Below are 21,068 nucleotides of genomic sequence, written 5' to 3' on the forward strand. Positions count from 1 at the left end.
CTGCGGGTACTTAACGATACGCACCACCGCACGCCGCACCGCGTAGTACGACCACAAATGTGTGCAATGTCCATGTTTGTCCGCGCGATGAGCAACCGAGTCTGCAGACACTGTAAGCGAAATTTCCAGAATAAGAACGGTTATTCTCACTATCCAATGTTTATGATATGTTTACGTTTTCTGTATGCGATTTTGATAGAAAAAACTTTAAAGTGAAGTGTAGTTAGAAGAAAGCAAACATGTCAGCTGGTGAGCTCGTATTTAATATTACGTTGGCGACAATTTAGGTTTGAATTTCAGAGAAAAAGAAAAGCGCACTTTCTCCATCAAATGCTCCACAGCATAAAAATCATGTAAAATTTGGCGCCGATGTTAAAACAGATCCAAAACCACCAAAAGCGCTTTCACCTGCACCACCTCCGCATGAGGTAAGGGTACGGAAGTCAATGAGAGTCTGATGCACATTGGAAAAATGGTTATAAAAATACTCTTACATTGATAGTTGGCCCAATGCCACGATTTGGGACCCTTTTTAGTTTCGTTACTTTGACTACAGGTGACTGCTCCTCCTCCATCAATACCAGGTGCTATCAAGGATGAAGTGGAACTACTACGAGCTGGCAACGTCAACAAGCATGGAGAACGTTTGAAAACTGGGTCCGCAGAAAAATGAGAAACTGGCAATACAAAAAGTATCTGTAGATGTATAAAACATTCCTTCAATTTGTTTTATGTAATAAAATAGTGGCAAAACTATTGCTGGTTCAGAGCAACATCACAGGGTCTGTAAACGTTAGGGCCAAAAAAAGAAAGAAATGTCACAAAAATTGAAATGTGCATGGCGAGACCCTCACTTGCCCCAGTCTTCGTTCCTAGCCCAAACAACCATGCTGCAGCGATACGCTCACAGTTACAGGTGAGCTGTTGGAAACTGACCTGCACCCGTTGGAGCCCTGTAGAGCCAGACAGTCAGGTGGTTTTGATCTGCATCTGGACTGCATTTTAGGAATTTGACCGAGATGATTCAAATGGTGTCGGATGTTCTCATGTGACATTTATCAAGACGTTCTCACAACTTTCTTTGAGCTAATACTCTAATTATATAACCGAAGGGTTGTCTAACACAATATTCTGATGTGTTCTTGGTGTTGCGACAACTGGTTTAGGAAAAAATCTTGACCGTTTTGGGTTGTGTTGACCTAACGATAAGGCAGCGATTTACCTATATGCAGTATAAAACTGCTAAATGTGGTTGCTATTTCCCGAAAATCTGTTAAAATCGCGAATTCTCTACATTTCTAACTTCCTGAAAAATAGACAAGTATTTCGAGTTTCTAGATTCAGATTTATTTCAAGGACAAAGAATTACCCTGAATATATAGTCAGAAATGAAAGGTCAGTAAATATCTAAATATCAGTACATTGAAAAAGACAGCAACATATTTAGCATGAGCAACAAATAGATTACTTAGCAGTATTAATGCAGTACTCCTACTATCCTTTAATAATGTAAAAATATTGAAGGAATGTTTTATACATCAATAGATACTTTTCCTAAGGTGGTCCTGCGGACATCCATTTTTCCATTGATGAAACTTTCAACCGCTCGTATTTTTTCTTTCCGGTTCCTTCTGCCGATCCCGATCCCTCTGCCGATTTATCACCTGTAGGTGAAGAAGGAGTCGCCTAAAAATAAAGCGAGCTGTCTACGCAAAACAAACCCCAGACCTAGGTGTTTAGCTGATGTTCGACATATCAGTTGTTTTTTTTTTGGGTAAAACTTTCAACACCTTACTTCAGGAGGAGGTGAGGAGCTTTTCGGCGACGGTGGTTCTGCTTTGACGTCTTCTGCGGATTGCCCACCTTTTTTACGTAGTAGTAGTGCTTTTTTATCCTGCTCTAAAATCTACACCTGTATTACTCCTCAGATAATGATTAAATGAGACCTCACCAGCTGACATGAATGTTCCCTTTAGAATGAACATCATTTCATTTCTTTGTCACAATCACATCGGAACTTTGCTACTCTCGCAATCTTTGACCTTTGATTATCACGAATGCTGCTTTCTTTCTATACACTATCCTATATACTAGTTATTTTCACATTAAGTTCACAAGGGAGGTTCATAGGAGAGAAGCCGTTAGAAAACTGGTTAGCTTCCTTGAATGTGCGTGTTTACTTGCGGAGTGGGATATGAGAGAATATGTGGTATCGAAAACCCAGTAGTAAAAACATCTTAATCCACTATCTTTCAGCTCATCCCAACAAAATGAAAAAGTCTGTTATAGGTAACATTTACAGAACGGCGGCAAGACTCTCATCGAGTAGTCAGGAAAAAACATGGTCTGTAAATCTGGCCCATAAAGTGGCAATATCCAATGGGTACCCAGCTGAAGACTGTGTTGCTCGACAAGCACGACAACCTTCTCGAAGATCCAACGTAGTGGACGGCCCAGGAAAGATCCCGTTCTGTTTACCTCACATATCTGATGATATGAGCAGAGCGGTATGGAGCTGTCAGCGGAAGGCAGATCTTCAGAACGATGTGAGGGTTGTGGAAATACCACAAGAAAACCTCAAATGTCAGCTGGTGCGTAATCGTGCGTATGACCAACTCTGCGCAACCTCCCAGCTGCGTGATTTGCCCGTATTGCAGAGGGTGATTGCATGGTATCAGGAGTAGTGTATCGTATCACGTGCAGGTTGTTCGGTGACGATTATATAGGGGAAGCGGGACGCTCACTGTGCGTTCGGGTTAAGGAGCATCTAGATGGACTCGCCAAATCTAAACTCTCCACCCTGCTCGGAGCACACTGTAGAATAAGCCATCAAAACTCCGAGATAGAGGTAGAGGTTACCATAATATCGTTCGAGTCCGAGATCATAGCACGCAGAACACTAGAGGCCTTTTGGATAACCGCCAAAAGTCCAAAAATGAACAAGAAGGGTGAGTCCATTGCGATCACAAATGAACTAACCCCATATCAAAATCTGTGCGGGTTTTGATCTACGGGGCGGGCCGTCAGGTCCCTATAAAAACCTTTGTGGCTCGTAGTTGTGGTACGTGGTAGTCTGTTGCGTTACCAAGTCTAGCTAATGAGATAAGCACTAGCCAATGTGTTCCCGTTTGAGTTTGCCTACCGTTTAGATGCTTTCTGTAGGTGATAATTGAGAGAATAAATCACTAATGACTTTGATTTTTCCAGGCTCTGACGAAGGCGAAAATGCCGAAACGTTAGCTGTTAATAAATACCAATACTAATCTTGGCCATAACTCATGCAAATCAATAAAAAAAAAACTGCTTTTTTCGATTTTCAGGCACCTATGCACTAAACGCATCACTGCTATTTGATGGATATCGATAGAGGGAAGTAAAAAATAAGGTAGGCGGGAGAAATCAGTCTGTTACAACACAAAGAAAGACAACCTGATCTCTTTTGTAAGGATACTAACCTCTGGTGTGAGAATTCGACCAAATCTGCAACGAAACCAATCCCGACGTATATCCACCGGTTTCCTGAGGCGGCTTACTCATTAGTTTTATTGTAACAGGCTGCTCAGGAAACTGAGTGAACCCACCACCGATTTTCGTCTCGACTATACTGGTTGTCTATAACTTTTCTTGTTTTTTTCTTTTCAAAAAATCGAATAACTTAATGTTATTTTGATCCTCAGTAAGAAAACTGTTACGTGAAGGAAATTTCGCAGCGAGAAGGTGCTTGGGAACAGCTGTACTTTTTAGTCTAACTCCCACACATTTTTGTACAATTTTCAATTCAATGATCATCGGTTTTTCTTTTGAGAAACAAGAGCAAAATTATCTTCCACCGCATCAAAGTCGAAGAAAACACCACTGTCATGAAAATCTTGATGCAATGGCAGAAATCAGGAACTCAAAGCAATTTAACATTATCCAGCGCTTACTTCACTCAGGTAGTGGGAATAAAATTTTCAAGATGAGAGAAAGGGAGGTGGCACACCAGTTATCCACCGATCAAATCATTGGTGGACCGGGACCGGCACCGAATCCACGAGAGCGAGCGTGCGGAGCATCTGTATGGAGCACGCTCAATCTTTCTGTTCATTTCATTATGTTTTCCTCCTACTGGAGGTGGGCCGATCCCTGCAGCAGTGCAACGCTGGGCCGACCCGTGATGAAGTGCGAGCAAGCTCACTGCTTCATCCGGTCCCAAAAATAGGTTAACCTTAACGAGACTCAATTGAATCTCTATCGAAGGTTAATTCGATAAGAACAGAAACTAAACTTTGATCTTAGCCAAAAGGCCGAGAAGCGATAGAGAGTCTTCTCCCAGAGTATTCCACATTTTCAACTGCGCCGTACGGTAACTAAGTTAGCGCGCAGAGCTCGCTCTCTTCCCATGATGTACCAGACGAAAAAGTGATGAGGGAACACTTTGACGATGAATAGACACGTTACTTTTAGTTGCTAGTGCATGCTGTCACGTGAGAATCTCATGGAAAGAACTATCATGCCATGTAACAACGGGATCGGCCTCTTTTTGCGAAATATGTGTGTTTATGTCTGTGTGCCACCAAACTACTCTTTGCGGTTGAGCAAGTTCAATTCCATACAGGTGCGCTTTTCCCAGACTGAGTTAAACAGCGTCTCAAACTAGTGCGCCCAAAAATCACTAATACAGTGCGACGCAAAATCTTAGGTCCACCCCTAATGTTCCTAGTTGCAGCCTAAAAACGGATTACCGGAAACAGGCAATAACACGTCCGTATTTCTCACCTGCGAAAACCTCTATACAAAGACCCTTGGCAGGATACGTGACCAGCGCAGGATGCCACGAACTTTTGTTGAAAAACAGGCCGGTGCAAAATCTTAGGTCCACTCCATAAAAACGGTGATTTATTACAAAAATAGGGTCTAAAAGGCAAGTTCATACTTTGTTACATTGCCTCTGTTGTAAAGAACATCAAAAGTTCGGCATACTACTGAGAGGATATCATTAGAGGTTTGCTCTACATTAGGCCATGCAACAAGTATGGCGACCTTCAGCTCAGGAAGCGAGGAGTAAGGGGTTCTGTTCCCATACACCTTCTGTACAAGAAGGCCCCACAAGTTCTCCATGAAGTTACGATCTGGGGAACAACTTCGCCACCCCTGAAATTTGATTTCTTTCGCATTAAGCCAATCTGTAATTGTCTTTGACACGTGTGGGGACGCATTAACTTGTTGGAAAAAGTAGGTTACGCCTACGAAATCTTGTCAAATATGGCACTAAATGACCTACAAGCACTTTCTGATAGTTGTCGCAGTTCATCTTACACGAGCCGAACTTCAGCCCAACAGGTCCGCGTTTGGAAAACGAGGTCCAAACTATAAGATCAAACTATAAGACTTCCACTACCGAAGAGTTAGGCCTTAAAGGCATCACCCCACGAATCTGAGGTAGTACGGATTTCAGGTGGAGTATTCGTATAAGGGATTATAGAGAAGGGGGGGGGGGGGGGGTGATTCCGTCCATTTCTTCCTAATTGCCGTAAAAAACGGCTCGGAAGATGCAGAAGGCTGACGCGCTCCAGTCGGACTCGTCGTAGAAAATAGCGCTCCTGAACGCTCGAAGCCGCATCTTCCGGGCCGTTTTTTAACGCCAATTAGGAAGAAATGGACGGAATCACCCTTCTCTCCATAATCTACGATCCCGTATACGAGTACTCCACCTGAAATCCGTACCGAGAAGTCCTGAGTAGCGGAATCGATTAGTCATTGAATAGCTGGTGTTGCGGTAGAGGTCACGCGCAACATTTCGCAATAGCCAGGAGTAGCCGGATTAGGACCTGCTAGTGGTGTCACAGCCGCATTTACCATGCGTCACCAATCGGCACGACCCTTAGTGTTTACACTCGTGTTATCATTGATACTCATCTAATCTCAGTGCATTACCACCGCCTCGTTAATCTCAGGAAGTTGCCATAAGATACTCAACGAGTTATTTTCCCTCATTTGTCCTTAATTGTCATCGGTCATTTAAAGAACATATTATTCGACTGTGTGGTTACTGAGAGCAACGGTCTATATCGAGAATATTTTCCGTCGTGTATCTTATTCGTGTAATTGTGGGATTACAAGCGATTAACGCTGCAGTAAGCACCCAGTTCCATCGAGAGGTACGCGCTGTATTTAAGGTGAGACTTGTGGTCTGCAATCCCAGAGTACTGTCTGGTCTAGTGGCATTTTACATTTACAAGGTCACATAAGGTCACATATACTTGCCAGATTAGCTGCAAGAGTATCTCACCTTTGTCCTGTTCATGCTCATGTGTGCGTGAGCGAACCTAAGCCTTAAGCATACTCTCGAATGCAATCACCCTGTCCACCCTCCCATTCCATCTCCAACATTGCTGCGATAGTTCTCGGTTGCTTGCAATTTAACAAACTGGAAGTTCCGTGTGTTTAGAAAAGCCAGAATCGAAAATTAGCCGGAGAACAATGGAAATTTTGAAATTCGGTAGCTGGCACATATGAAGAAACACTAAGTTATAGATCAAGCAACTTTGCTGGAATGTTGTTCAAATATTGGTATTGAAATACTTTCATTTTTATTCTAAAGTCTATTAAATATTTTTGAATACTGACTAAAACTTATTAAGATTTAAGTAAGGGTGAAACGCAGAGGCGAGTTGCGGTAGCCTTGATCGAAACGCATAGTACGACAAAAAAAGAGAAGAGTCAAGTTCATAGGGCAAATTACAGAGGAACGATGAAAGAGAAAACGTAAAAATCATTTTTCGACATTGTGATAATGGCACACAGGTTCAAAACCCGCTGAGTCAAACTTTTGCAAAAGAGTTAGAAACTTGAAACTACTTTTAAAACATGAAGAATCTAATTATATGCAGTTTCAGCAGTTTAAAAGTCGTTTTTAATAGAGTTTAATAGCCAAGAAAGCACAGGATTCGTGCACATTGTTAGGGCAGCTGTGTATGTCATCAAGACTCGTAGACTGGCAATGTGACCAAAAAGATGAGAGAAAAAAAAACTGTGTGTCCTCGGAAACTTCCCAAATAAGTTCGAATTCCTCTGAAGGGAGTATTTAAAAATATTGTATGAATGGCGGAAGCACTTGCCTAGTCCTTCAATGAACACATCGGACGATTGTACATGATGCGAAATGCCATCGACTGAAAAATGAAGATTACTGCAGTTATGAGTGCATCTAGAGAATAACGGTTCTATCGTAATCCTTTATAAAAGGAACATTTCATTCGGAGACTTTCGCTGATACTATCGATTGCGACAAGCACAACACTAAGTCGTGTAACTCTTTAACACTAATATTACAACGGAATGCATTCACTGACACAAAACACTCCTCTGTCTGGAACTCTCTCCAGAAAACGTCTGTCAACTTTCGACCAGTTTAACATACGCCACTTCAGGAGTACGCCACTACATCCTACCCAAGAATCTTCGTCGAACGCCGGCCAATTCCAGGGAACGGCGAGGGTTGATGTCGAGTCAGCTGCAGCTCTGCTGCGTCCCGATGGGACCGACGTCCATACCTATTCCGCAGATTCGGTGCCCAAAAAAATTGGGCACCGAATCACTCACTATCCCTTGCGCCTTCCGGCGCCGATAGTCCTGTCATTTACTCAGTAGATGACTGGTTTGCGGCCTCCCTGCCAATTTTTGTAAAGACTCGAAAGAGTCGACATTATATATACGCATAGATAGCGCAGAACGACCCTTCGTCTTTCATTTGATACTCAGTAATTAATTAAATATTTATCAAAGGAGCTAATACAATGTGGCGAAAAATTACGTGCGTCATAAAAAACGTTCAAGCTTTATTCCCCCACCCCCATACATTTAAAAGCTTATTTATATAAAACAATAAACCAAAACATTTTATAATTACAAAGATTTAACGAAGTGGCTGTCATCAGCTTTGATGCGATCGTCAATTTGTTCCTTCATCAAATCGATGGTGCGGCGAAGGTGGTTAACGTCCAAAGTGGGCCGGAGCCCAATGCTGTTGAAAGATAAAACTGGGATAGTTTTGCTTTCTTGGCACCACCGCTTTCTTGAGGATATTTTCTTAATAGACCTTTATTAATTTTTAAGTTTTTATCAATGTCGAAGATGGTCGGGGCTAGAGTTAATCCGCACGAGGAAATGCCACCTAAGCCACCTAAGCTTCCGTCCGCATCGATGGTTCATGCCTTACATCGCGGGGACGCCTGTTTGAAAGCCCTAAGGCTGGCTACCGCAACGCTGCTCTGCGTTTCGCCTTTACTCTCGCTTCAAGCCGGGTCGTACACTAGGCTTTAGCACTAGGGTGGTAACAGTGGCCGCTGCTCTACGGGCGCACGTGGCCGGGCTCATTGAGCACCTTCACAAAACACACACATACATTTAATATACGTATGGATTGCTTCTCACTCTCTTGTGGCTGCTGTGTACTGGACTGAGTACCTAGTCTTCGTCCCATATACATATATAGTATACATATTCAGTTAGTATACGTATACATTGAACGTAGCGAACGTAGCGTGAAGAAAGCGGTTGGAATTCAGGTGGGACAATTGCCATATACAGCGAGGAATAGTGCCAGCAAGGTTACTTTCTAGATTCTAACCGCTGCGCTCTGCCGCTCTGCTTCAAGCGCAGCCGCTTACCCAACTGTATATGTATACGTATACTACATGTATACGTGTACACGTTTCTTCACGCTACGTCCGCTGGCGCTTACGCAACTATGCCGTGCTTCGTGTCGTTTTGACCCTACTGTACACTACAATGCAAAATGGCCGGGGCCTAACAAGCCATTCACTATGGATCCGGCAAATACAAATCCCCGGACGTATGAGCAAAGTCTGGATGCTCCACTCCGCCAGACAGCCTCAGGGACGCCGGTTACCTACAGCTCGTGTCAGCTCCTCCTCCTTTTGGCAGGTGGTATTGCTCGAAAGTTGCGTCGCCGTTCTTGACTAATCGATCGCATCCGCTCCTTAAGCTCGCTCCGGTTTGTCACCGCTCGATGGGAATGATGGTGTCAAATCACACAGTGTTGAAACACAGAGTGGGTCCTTTCATGGATGCGAAGTGGGCGGAGCTCAAAGCGCGCGAAGCGTAGGAGAGCTGTGAGACCTTATCGCGCCATAAAAATAATGGTGCAAATAACGCGCCATAAGGACCATAAAAAGCCTTAATACTATAACGAAAATCTACGAGAGGAAAAAAACTGCAGCTTACAGTTGTTCTAGTGAATACATTCCTCGAATAAAATGAATTGCCCATCGGGGCGTCCGAATGGATTCTCGACGAATCGTGGGCGGGGCGGGGCGCAAAGGTGGCGCGTTGCAATAGAGGACGACAAGGAATAAGGAACCGCATTCCGAAGCCGTCTTCCTACAGTTATACAGGAAGAGACGAGCGGAACCACCTCCGTATTCTTAATCTACGATCTGATACGCTTATACTCGAACGAAAATCCACACCACTCCAGATTCATGGGGTGATGCCTTTAAAAGAGGAAGAGGCACAGTTGGAAAAGAGTGCGAATGCGTTGCCAATGGTTCGAAGCCGCTCTTGGGCCTAACCACCGTTCAATCCTTCAGGAGAATAATTGCAACTGTATTACAGTAAATTTCATGTATAATGAAATATTTGCGAGAGATTTCTCTTCTCCTCCTCGTTCTCGTTAGTTTCCGTCTTCAAGAATGTCTAATGCTTATACATCCTTCATTCGTGTTTAATAAACCAAAGGTTTGTGTAATCTCTCCATTAGCTCTATAACTGACCTTAGATGATTTTTCGATTATTTCACAAACAAGTTCCTCAAAGCATTACTGACTCTCCTCCTTAAGATTCCTTAGGGTTTTAAAAACCTTCAGACATGTTTGTCTTCTACGATCTCACGCTCAAGTTCAGTAATATGGAATAGCACATCAGAGAGAGACTTGCTCTCCCTCTTTGTTGCCTAATATACAATTGAATGTTAATATCCAGTTCATATTAAATAAATACATATTATATATGACATAATACATTAGAATACATTAAATATTAAACATACATCAATAATCCTACACAGCACAAGCTACAGGGCCTTCTCAACTTTTCCTGCCTAGTATCCTAAGACTGAACCTCCAACATGAGTAGAATAACCCAGAAAAGCGTACTCAACGAATACGCGACATGGTTGGAATGCATTCAGACGTACACTAACGTTTTCCCTGTAAATACACACATTACATTTGTTCACGGATATAGTTCTTGTGTTTACCCTCGCTTTGCGGATGTACTCTTGTTGGATGATTGTGGTCGTTGGAGAGCTCTGCTTTCTTGTGTCATGGGAAATTTTCCGTAATTTAGTTGATGGTTTTTTGTTAACAAATGTTAACAGTTTCCTTTAAGACTTGGATCGGGCTGCACAGTGGAGTCATTGCGTCCAAAGAGTTCTAGTTTTTCCTAGTTATGACACGGACCTGTCCGCATTGCGGCTCTTCTGATATCGATGAAGATGCTGGAAGAGGTAAGCGAAGTTTCTTTCCAATATTCCTCTTCCTTGTGTTTATAGGGAACATTTTGGTCCATTTTTCATACACGAATTGCTGATCTTTGGCCGTTTTTAGAAGAATTCTAGAATTGTTTCCTTGCTTATTACAATCACAATGTTCTAGGTGATGCTACTTGTATGGCATGTGGAACTGTACTGGAGGAGTCAATTGTGGTTTCGGAGAATCAATTCCAGGAACGAGCTGGTGGCTCTGGTCATACCCTTGTCGGTACGATTTCTTCTCCTCCTTTGACTCACAGAGGGCCACCGCAGTTGCATTGAAATACGGCATTTCGATGGGTAGTTTTGCAGATCATTTTGTCCTTACTGTGGTTATAGTTAATGAACGTTTGTTCCACTATTTATATTCTAATACTTCACTTTTGCTCATTTAGAGATGTTTTTTTTTCAAATTCGTAGGTTCATTCAGGCCTAGCGGGTGGGGATTTGATCAGTATTCAGATCACTTGCATATTTCTGGTTCACCTTTGTGGATTTTCCATGCGTTACTTCATCAAAACACTTCCTGTCTAGATCCCTCGAAAAAAATCAGTTCTTGTAATAATCACAAAGATCATGCAACCCATTATCTGCTCTAAAGCTATGATTTTCTTTACAATAATCCTGTTCTTTATTCTACAGACAATCATGGCCAAAAAATGTGTTCTCGTTTAAAGTTTTCGTCTTTGAGAAGATCCTGAGAGGAATAGTTCGTATAATGGGGTTTTCCTAATTATACAGATACTAAGGACATGAATTACTCCTTTTCTGCGTTGATATAGCAACTTTTTCCTCACATTTTCTGTACTCAAGGATTTTCTGAAGCATGGTTCAATGTATCTTCTCCCTCAACAACTTTGGGGTTACTATAATGTGTTAAAAAAAAGAACGAAAACGGTTTTAGGTCAGTTTGTATCCATTGAACGCGCTCAATCTCAAGCGCGAGCGGGCGGCGTCGTTTCGCAAGAATCACGGGAAGTCACCTTTGCGAAAGGACGGAAACTAATTGAGGAAGTTTGTCTGTTGTCTGTGCTTCTGGAATGTTCGATTTCTTCCATCGATGCTATTTTCTTATAGATTGCTAGTCAACTTCGCATTAATCAACATTGCATTGATACAGCGTACAATTTTTTCAAAATGTCTGTGAGTCGGAATCTCACCCGTGGTCGAATACGGTTAGTTCTAATGTTTTTGCTTTCGAAATTATTGAAAGAAAGAATTGGACGGAATTTTGCAGATCTCATGTTGTTGTTGCTTGTTTATATATGACATGTCGATTAGAAAATACTGCTCATTTGCTTCTTGACTTTAGTGATATCACTCAGGTAATTGGATTTTATTTTTAACTTTCCATCTGAAAAAAAAACAGGCGAGATTTTGCAGGTGAATGTGTTCGATCTCGGGCGCACTCTCAGTTTTTTGTCGCGATCGCTACGAATCAATTTGCCGTCGACCGACCCATGTCTTTACATTATGCGTTTTGCATGTCTTTTGGAGTTTGGAGAGAAGCAGAAGGAGGTGAAACATTTTTTTTGGCAAAGTGTGGCTGGAAGTAAATGATTGAATCAGTCGGGGCCTTAAAATCTAAGCATTAGTCTTAGAGGCTCCATGACATGTGAGGTAAAGGTACTAAGAGAAAAAAAGAAGGTAGTGCTTTCAGAAATAAGAGCGCGGTAGAGTGCCCTCCCTCAACTATAATTTTTCTCTTTTTTAATTCGGCTTTGTGGTCGTCATTAAAATTACCTATTTTTCTGACTTGTTGACTAGCTCTGCAGCCAATTAGGTTTTGCAGATGCAGGATTTAAAAAATAAAAAGTAGTGAAAATAGAATAAAAACTTTCAGATTAATTGCCACTTGCCGAGCAATCTTATTTTCTGCTGTGTTCATACATTTGAAACCTTTTTTTATGCTTTCTAAAGTAAAAGTTCTTTCTTTCATAGTTGACTTTACAGTTACATCTACAGTTACTGTCACAGGTAGTAAATCTGGCTACTCGGCTTGTCCAACGAATGAAGCGCGATTGGATGTCAACTGGTCGTCGGCCAACTGGTCTGTGCGGGGCAGCCCTTTTACTTGCCGCAAGGTTATTCGCGGTTTCTTTTTTTTCAGTGAAATGGTTTAAAATGATTGTTTCTTATCCAGATCGTTCAATTTCAACCGAACCATTGGCGATGTTGTAAAGGTGGTCCACATCAGTGAGTCTGTAGTTAGAAAACGGCTGGAAGAGTTTAGTCAGACCCCTTCTGGCGCGCTAACCATAGACGAGTTTTCTACCATAGACTTGGTTTGTCCATTAGTTTTCTCATGTCTCTGCTTTTGAGTTGCTTCTAGTTCCTTTCTTTTTTCTACGCTCATTCTATTCGTGCTCAGGAGCATTGCGAAGATCCACCAGCATTTCGAGAAGCTAGAAGAAAAGCTCGCGAAGAGCAGCTAGCCAAGGAGGCAGAATTGGCAGCAGAAATGGAGAAAGATGTAACGAGACTACTTTTTAATCTGTTCTAACGTTACTACTAGTCACATATCCGTCTTTTATAGTTTTCACTGGTTCCTACACTTTTTCTGTTGTATTTCAATGTTTTTAGTGCCTGTAGAAATTGCTTCAGGTACTCCCTATTGAGGAGGAGTTGGAACGCGCGCTAGAGAAGAAAAGGAGAGAGAAGTTCAAGCAAACTCGATATGCTAAACTCGTGGCTGGTGAATTAAGTGAGGATTCACGACATCTTTTTTTTTCCTTTCCGCGAAAACTGCATCTCGGCACAGATATTTTTGGAGACCAGTCTTTTCCAAGCATGCTAACCTTCCATCTTCTGAAGACTGCATACTGCTTAACCTAAAGGCATCACCCCACGAATCTGGGATTTCAAAAGGGCTGTGCCTACACGAGGTCGTATATTGCTGGAAAGAGGGTGACTCCGTCTATTTCTTTCTTATTGCCGTAAAAAAAGCCCAACGTTCCGGGGCGGTATTTTCTACAACGAGTTCTATTGGAGCGCGCTAGCCCTGTGCACGCGCCGAATCTTCCGGGCGGTTTTGTACGGCGATTAGGAAGAAATGGACGGAATCACCCTCTTCCCCACAATCTACGACCCCGTATAGGCGTAGCCCATCTGAAACCCGCGCCACCCTAGATTCGTGGGGTGATCCCTTTAAGGGAATCGTGAACGTTTAGAAGTAGAACAACTGCAGTCTGGTTTTGGAACTTTTGTTTCTTTAGTATTAGTCTGATGTTGTGGACTGGCCCAGATTGGAAAGTGTAATGTTGTTGGTATTTTGGCTTCGGAGCACTTTTTGGGGACATATCTATGGTATGCTTTTGTGCGCCGATATAGTTAGTGTTTCACGTGCTCCAGAGAACTTAGATAATTTTTTTTGGCGAGAATTAAAATTGGAAACAGAGGTTCCCTATTGATATAACATCTTCCTGAAAGATTTTTCTTAGGTATTGAGTACAATTTATGACCTTAGTTTTGTTGAGGAAGATATCACAAGCTATCATGCTCTTGGAAGCCTCTTTAATAAATTTTTAGCGTTACTTGGAAATTATTTGTTTTAGAACTACCACTATAGCGATTGCATTGAAACCTTTCTGTTTCGGCACGCGCAAACGTTCTAAGGTTTCCTCCGATATTGAAAAATTGGAAATTTTCAACAACAACAAAAAAAAACACAAGACTTCTCGGCAGTTTTTCCATTTAGACGATCCTGAAGTAGGGACAGCTGAGGAGGCCCTTGTCCGTGATGAGGTCATGGATACGGTATATCAAGCTGTTGACGAGGAAGAAAGGTATTCTAATTTCAAGCAACTTGCGTCGCTTTACTCGAAATAATTTCTGTTTATAAATTTGGATAGATTCTCGGAGTCTTCCCTCACCGACTCTGTAATATTCCCATTTTACTTATTCTTTAAATTAATCAATGTTTATGGTATCTACAATTGTCTTTCATTTATTTTTCAGATCGGAAGGTTCCAACTACAATCAGTATGCTCCATCTCTACAGTCGCTGGGAATCACTCAGTCGCCTGTCACTGCTAATGGTGTGATAACATCGTCCTCAGCACCTCTTCCCTCACAAGATCGACCTGACGGATCACTTGACCTCACAGGTTCCTTTTTTTTTTAAAAAAAAGTTTCCAAATACGTGTTTTTGTATTTTTTCATCAAGAAAACACTTGTGGTTTAGGTATCGATGATGACGAAATTGATTCCTATATATTAACCAGCAAGGAGTCAGAGGTGAAGGAAAGGTTTTGGATGAAGTTGAACGGAGAGCACTTGAAAGAGATGGAGAGGAGGTGAGGTCCATATCAAAACATTTATATAGTATTTGCGAGAAATGTCGCTAGTTAGCGGCCAACTTTCTCATACTTGATTTTGTAATTTATCTGCTAATTGCACTGTAGCATTGTAGTGTTGCTATGGAGAATGTTTAAGCTGTTGTGATCAAATTTTATATTATTATTATATTTTATATTATTAACTAAGTACAATTTATTAATTCTACTTAATAAGTTCTCCGTTTGATGTTCTGGTTTTCAAGGCGAAAAGAGCGTGAGGAAGAAGAGGAAAAAGAAAAGGACAACCCGACCAAGAAGAAACGGCGCCGTGTTTTACCACCCAGGCAGAATCTTGCATCTAATACAGCTATTGAAGCCATGGAAAAAATAATACATGTATGCATAAGAGCTCTATTAAGTAATATTTTGAACCAAGGATGCAAGAAGAAAGATTTTATTGATCTCATTTTATTTTCAGGAAAAGAAGCTTTCTAATAAAGTCAACTATGACATTTTGAAAGAAATCGAGCACACTACAAGTGGTATGGACTCAATCAAGAAGGAAAGAAGTCAGACAGTAATTGAGGTGATTCTCCTTTTTTTTTGTGGGTGGGGGTCTTAACTTATTAGAAGCGACATTCATAGAAAATTTATCCTTTCTTCTTAATTTCGAGGGTGAGTCTCTAATCCTTAAAAGGCCACCATAAACTTATAATATGTTGCACTTCTTGCTACAAATCGATCAACAAATTTTTTTGAGAAGTCAAGTTTTTTTTTTTGAAACTTTTTGTGGTATCTTCATATGAGAGTATCTAAAAATGGAAGCTGCTGAAATAAACTTACTTTATACTACTACTCCGTTTATCGAGATGTGCTTCTTGCTAAAAAAAAAAGTGTGCTATACCTTGGTGATTGGATTTTGTTGAATATCGAATTTGCTAATTTGATTTTATAAACAGTGTGATAAAGTCTTGTGTAGGAAGTCTTTTTTTTCATAAAATACTATTTCTTTCAGTTTCTAACGATAATTCAAATAATGCAAGCAAATGATAATGCAAGTAATTTTAGTTTTAGTGTATTATTCATTTAATCAGTCTTTCTTGTTTCATCTCTTCTAAAACTGTCTTAGTGGATATTCAGACCCTTATGTTAGGTGTTGCCCTATATTTTGTTTTCTATCCAGTTCCCAAGGTTCACTAATATACATTAAATCATTATTATACTGTTGAATCTTCTTTTTTCAACAGTCTTACCTGGATATCTGAGATATACATTTTTTAGAATGTCAATGAACTTGTGTCGACACTCGGAATGGACGAAGCGATCTCTGTATGTTAAATCCTGAGTCTTTTTCGTAATGGGTCTCACAAAGATTTTTTAAAGGATGTCAGTGGGCCTACTTCGAGTCGAACTGTTCCTTTGACGCCAGAAAATATGACGCGGAGGGAAAGGGAAATCAGCAGACGCAACAAACCATTGAAGAATTCATCAGCGCTGCGGGTTGCGTTCAAAATCGAACCTACAACTTCAGTAAGCACTTCCAGTTTCTGAACTGCCTAATGCTCCTGTTAAATTAGGTTTTTCCATTCTATTCGAATTCAGACTGATATGGAATCTCAATCGCTCGACGTAAAAAGACCTATTTCTCTCAACCGGTTCGTAGCATCCACTTTTCCATAGTGTTTTTTTTCTAATTTTATTGGTTCCGTTGATTTTTAAAGTAGTAGGAAATCGCTCAGTAACACTAACTAGTTGGGATTTGTTCGTTCTTTTCACAGGTCTCGGTACGGTCGAATAGGTGTTATCCGCCCGAATCTTGCCAGTGCTGGTGTGCATAAGTCGGTCGTGAATAATGACTCCGCAGAAGAATCCCCGGTGACTGTTAATGAGGTTCGTTTTTTTTCTTTCTTTCAAAACCTTGTCTTGTGTAGTTCAGAATAAAACAACCGGAGTTGTTCTACATCCTGATTGTTTCCTTTTGTACGGGTAGACGATGATATCAACCATTACTTTCTTCAAAAACTGACATGCCGGCTTTCTTTTCTGTTCAGGTTTTCTGTCATATTGTTCAGGAAGAAGGCCAGAATCCATCTAAACCCACTACATTGGTTCCGGAAGCTGAGACGTCCCCTGATGTAAAAATAAAACTTCAAATGGGAGGAGTGGAACGTAGTTTGAATGACGAACCGGTGAATTGTTATTCTCCTCAGTATTTCCTACATTTAGCGTTCGATTGATTTTACGTGTTACGCTCGTAAAATGGCCACTTATGTACATGTTTTTAGGAAAGTTCTTCTTCTGGCGCAAACAATGAAAGTATAACTTCATCAGCATCAAATGATGATGTTCCTTCTCCTTCGCTTGCTAATAACGTTGAGGTATAACTTGACTTTCTGCTCACTTGTTTATTCTTTTTATTTTCTGCTGGTCAAAGACATTTTCTGGCTTGTTCTAGAACACAAAAGAGGTGCCCATCATACCTGTCGTAGACGGATCAAATCTGCTAACACGATCGAAGCGGACGAGAGGTAAAATTCCAAAATCAGCCGAAACTTTGGAGCAAGCAAAACCTGCTGAAGAAATAGCATCTCCAAGTGATGAGGTATTGTGAAATTCATGCAGTTTGAATGAATACAAAAGTGAATTTGGATTTGAATTCGTAGAACTTTGTTTACTAGAGATGATATTCTATTTAGGTGCAAATAATGGAGGACACAACACCTCCCATTGAAAAGCCAGCTGATTCTTCCACAAATCTTTTGAGACGAGGTCGACGGCCTATGGTCAAACCACAAGTCCAGGAAAAGGTGCACTCACCGGACTCCAGTGGTGCAGAAAAACAGAAAGATGTCATCACAATCGACGAGGTCTGTCAAATGTCCCAAATTAAGTATTTTCAATTTTGTAGGAAAGCATAGGTAGAAGTCGTTCAGAGTGTGTCTGGGAATGATGCAGCAGGGACATCTACTGGAGTCGCTAACTCAAATTTACTAAAACGTGGACGACGACCACTGGTGAAACCAGCAGTCGCATCATCGAACGCAAAAGTGGTCAATTTGGAGTCGTCTCAAAAGGTTAAGCTTTCAAAAATGTCATATGCATTATTTCAAACAGATTTGTTTCAGGAGTCACTTGCAAACGAGTCCCAAGAATCTAAGGAAAAGAGCGGTCCAGATGAAATTGTCCTTCAGCGTGGTCGGAAATCACTCTTAAAACCGAAATTAGCAACTTCTTCTTCTGAGCTAAAGAATGGTGAAACTAGCAAAAATAATGCTGACAGCAATGCGAACACTAACGAGGTGAAGTCGTTTTTTTTTTTTTGTTCAAAGGCTGTATATCCTTCTCTTGTACCACGATATCTAGATATTTTTTATGAATTTTTGCAGCAAACTTTTTAAATTCATTCTCAAAACATACTTATTGTTCTTGGAAAAGAGTGAGAAGAGATTTTCTGCTCTAAAAAAACCATATGTTCCTTACATTATAGGAGGGATAAAAATGTGAGATTAACCAAGTTGTTAATTTTGATTTCGTATTTTTCCACATGATGTTTTTCAATTTCGTGTGTTTTTCTTTCTGTAAGCAGCTTACTTGGTTTTCAGCAATATACAATACGAAATAAGAAGCTTAAGCTTTGATTTTTTATGCGTTCCTCGCAATGAGTAGCGGTGAAGTCATTTCCTTAATCAGGGTCACCACCGCGCAAGTTAGTCGCCTCAAGGCTGCTGGGATGAGGCTACTCTGGTTGGTCAGGGAAGGTTAGGAATTTACAGGCAGCAAAGCCGTGTGCAAGTCTCGCAAGGAACAATAATATTCAAATATAATATGTCTACGGTTTTCTAGATCATCCATAAGGAAGATTTCTTTAAGGGTATGACAACAGACTCGCAGTCTTCAGAAATGAATGTATCCTCCAGGACGAGGCGATCTTCTGAAGCGCCATTGTCTCCTCCAAATAAGGTGAGCAGATATCCGACTTCAACATACAAAAATCTTATGCAAGTGCTTGATAACGGGTATGGTAGGTCAACTTGAAGCTTCCTTAATTAAGTACACGAATTTTCGACAAAAGTCTCAGGAATTGTTTATTTATTCCACTACTTCCACTCATTGAATGTCCGTTTCTCATTGTTAGCTGCTTTCATCTCCACAGGTCATTGGATGTGCTAGAGTATTTAATTTAGTTTGATCCATAACTGAACTCAAAGCGCTCTACCTATTCACCATCGTTTTGACTGAAAGTTTACCTCAAATTTAGGTCCGATTTAAGCAGTACTGCTGGCACAAGACAAGAGTTTATGTGGCTACGCTGATTTAAATTTTAGAGATTTGAGTGTTGAGACTCAGAAGAAATCAGTGATAAAAATGATCTTTGATTCAACTAAAATGGAGCGCTTTTTTCACAGAAATATTAGGGTGTTCGGAAAGTATCTGCCGAAATACGGCAAAATTTCAAAACAACACAACTTTTTAACAACATTTTATTATTCGACGAAATGATCTCCATCAACATCGACGACCTTCTGCCAACGTCCCACAAGATCACGGATTCCTATGGCTTAGTACTCCGGTGACTAGGAGGCGAAGAAAGCCCGAAGGTCATTTTCGAGGTGGTCACCACCATAGTAGCGCTACTCTTCCAGGTGATGCTGAAGTGATCGAAAGAGGTGGTAGTCAGTCGGGGCCATGTCCGGGCTGTACGGTGGGTGCAGTAGAACTTCCCATTCGAGCTCCAGAATTTTCTGGAAAGTCTTCTTCGCGATGTGAGGACGCGAGTTATCGCGCAGCAAGCATTGTCGAGCTTCGGGTGCTCCTTGCGGATTTTGTCGGCCAGTCTTTGCAGTTGAGCGCAGTAGACCTCGGCAGTAATTGTCGTGTTGTCCGGCAGCAGTTCGAAACGGTAGATTCCATTAACTCCCCACCAGACGCTCAGCATGACCTTCTTCTCATGGATTTCACCTTACACGAAAGGATCCGGCATTTCATCGCCAGCGCACCACGCACGTTTGTAGGTGTGGTTGACGTAGAGGACCCATTTTTCATCTCCAGTGACAACGGTGTCTAGCCAGTCGAATCTGCGGCTTCTGGAGAGCAGATGTCCAGGCGTCCTTGGCTGTTGCCGTCGCTCAATGCATGTGGGAGCCCCGAGTTTTTTCACCATTCCGAGAGATCGCAGCCCATTGTTCACGGTGGACAGCGAACAGCTAAGATTGGCAGCAAAATACCGCACACCTTCATACGGATGCTGCTCCGCCAGATTCTTCAGTTCGTCGAACGATATTGCAGTCGGTCGACTAGAGTGAGGCTCATCCTTGAGTTTCGTGTTTCCGGCTTTGAAGCGCTGGAACCAGGCGCGCACAGACCGCTCAGAAGGGGCTTCAGTGCCAAATACTTGACTAAAGTTTCGATGGCCAGATTCGAATTCGTGAAGGAGTACGTGTCGAATATGGGTGGAATGTTCGGCCATTATAGGATGAAATAGGCAAGGAAGAGGGAGCCAGATATGTTATGTGTATAGCAGTAGTTTCCTTATATAATATATTTAGAACGGGAACTTCCAGAACATATCAAAAAAATCTGCGCTACTACAAAATTTTTGGCAGATACCTTCCGAACACCCTTATAAGAATTGTGCTATGCTAATCGCACTTGGTATCCACTGACGGAATAACTTCATACTCCTTCCACACTCGTTCTGTTTTCTCTTCTCTGGTTCTTCATTTCACAACTTCCTTCAGTTATCTCATTCAGAAAGCTTCATTAAATTCATTTGACAACTCCGAACCAGTGACGCTTACTCGTCCTAAACCAAGATCTCGACCCACCAGGGGTGCTTTAAGACGGTAACTTTTTCTATCTCCTTAGTGCATTTATCTAGTGTGATATTACTAGTTGTTGAATTGTTATGTTTTTATTATATGTTATGAGCTATGTTTGGATGAGAATATCGATTGAAAATAGTTGTTTCATGCTGTGATTCATTGCAGCGATTACAGCCAAATGATAATCATTTCTATTGCTTGTAAAATTAACCTTGGCATGATCTCATCCGCGTTCTTCTCGTAACCAGGAGGATACTGTTTTCTATTGTTTTAGAATTTTGATAGATTCCATAGTGCGGATCAAAGCTCTAGTTGTTACTGTTGGCAACATGCTTGTTACTGTTGTTGCGAAAGAACTTTTTTTGATGTAATAAGGTTTTATATATTTGTGTCTGTATTAAGACACGACATTAACAAAAATGGACGAAAACACTG

General features: G+C 41.3%; 4 protein-coding genes across 5 annotated transcripts; 3 read left to right on the plus strand and 1 right to left on the minus strand.

The window, feature by feature from the left end:
* Positions 1-239: 239 nt before the first annotated feature.
* On the plus strand, positions 240-673 carry RB195_020668 (uncharacterized protein; the record flags this gene model as incomplete). Its single annotated transcript, XM_013438121.2, has 3 exons — positions 240-249; positions 301-428; positions 557-673. The coding sequence occupies 3 exons, from the start codon at positions 240-242 to the stop codon at positions 671-673; spliced, it is 255 nt and encodes an 84-aa protein (XP_013293575.1).
* Positions 674-1,554: 881 nt separating this feature from the next.
* On the minus strand, positions 1,555-1,988 carry RB195_020669 (uncharacterized protein; the record flags this gene model as incomplete). Its single annotated transcript, XM_064189061.1, has 3 exons — positions 1,555-1,686; positions 1,796-1,899; positions 1,952-1,988. The coding sequence occupies 3 exons, from the start codon at positions 1,986-1,988 to the stop codon at positions 1,555-1,557; spliced, it is 273 nt and encodes a 90-aa protein (XP_064044942.1).
* A 282-nt stretch (positions 1,989-2,270) lies between these two features.
* On the plus strand, positions 2,271-2,684 carry RB195_020670 (uncharacterized protein; the record flags this gene model as incomplete). The annotated part of the gene is made up of 1 exon (XM_064189062.1): positions 2,271-2,684. The coding sequence occupies one exon, from the start codon at positions 2,271-2,273 to the stop codon at positions 2,682-2,684; it is 414 nt and encodes a 137-aa protein (XP_064044943.1).
* A 7,768-nt stretch (positions 2,685-10,452) lies between these two features.
* Positions 10,453-21,004, plus strand: RB195_020671 (uncharacterized protein; the record flags this gene model as incomplete). 2 transcript variants are annotated; one of them, XM_064189063.1, is made up of 28 exons in its annotated part: positions 10,453-10,510; positions 10,659-10,763; positions 11,439-11,548; positions 11,612-11,709; positions 11,772-11,859; positions 11,918-12,052; positions 12,512-12,618; positions 12,678-12,819; positions 12,906-13,007; positions 13,139-13,238; positions 14,232-14,319; positions 14,492-14,640; positions 14,718-14,829; positions 15,075-15,207; positions 15,290-15,397; positions 16,093-16,140; positions 16,195-16,341; positions 16,414-16,466; positions 16,590-16,701; positions 16,884-17,000; positions 17,097-17,189; positions 17,267-17,413; positions 17,508-17,678; positions 17,745-17,885; positions 17,937-18,110; positions 18,682-18,771; positions 20,563-20,654; positions 20,908-21,004. In XM_064189063.1, 28 exons carry the CDS (start codon positions 10,453-10,455, stop codon positions 21,002-21,004), a joined length of 3,117 nt encoding a protein of 1,038 aa, XP_064044944.1. The 2 variants fall into 2 exon arrangements, with proteins under 2 accessions (XP_064044944.1, XP_064044945.1); XM_064189064.1 differs by lacking the exon at positions 20,908-21,004 and having other exon boundaries at positions 20,563-20,658.
* Positions 21,005-21,068: the final 64 nt, after the last annotated feature.

The sequence above is a fragment of the Necator americanus genome, chromosome II, assembly GCF_031761385.1.
Source record: "Necator americanus strain Aroian chromosome II, whole genome shotgun sequence".
Classification (NCBI taxonomy): Eukaryota; Metazoa; Nematoda; class Chromadorea; order Rhabditida; family Ancylostomatidae; genus Necator; species Necator americanus.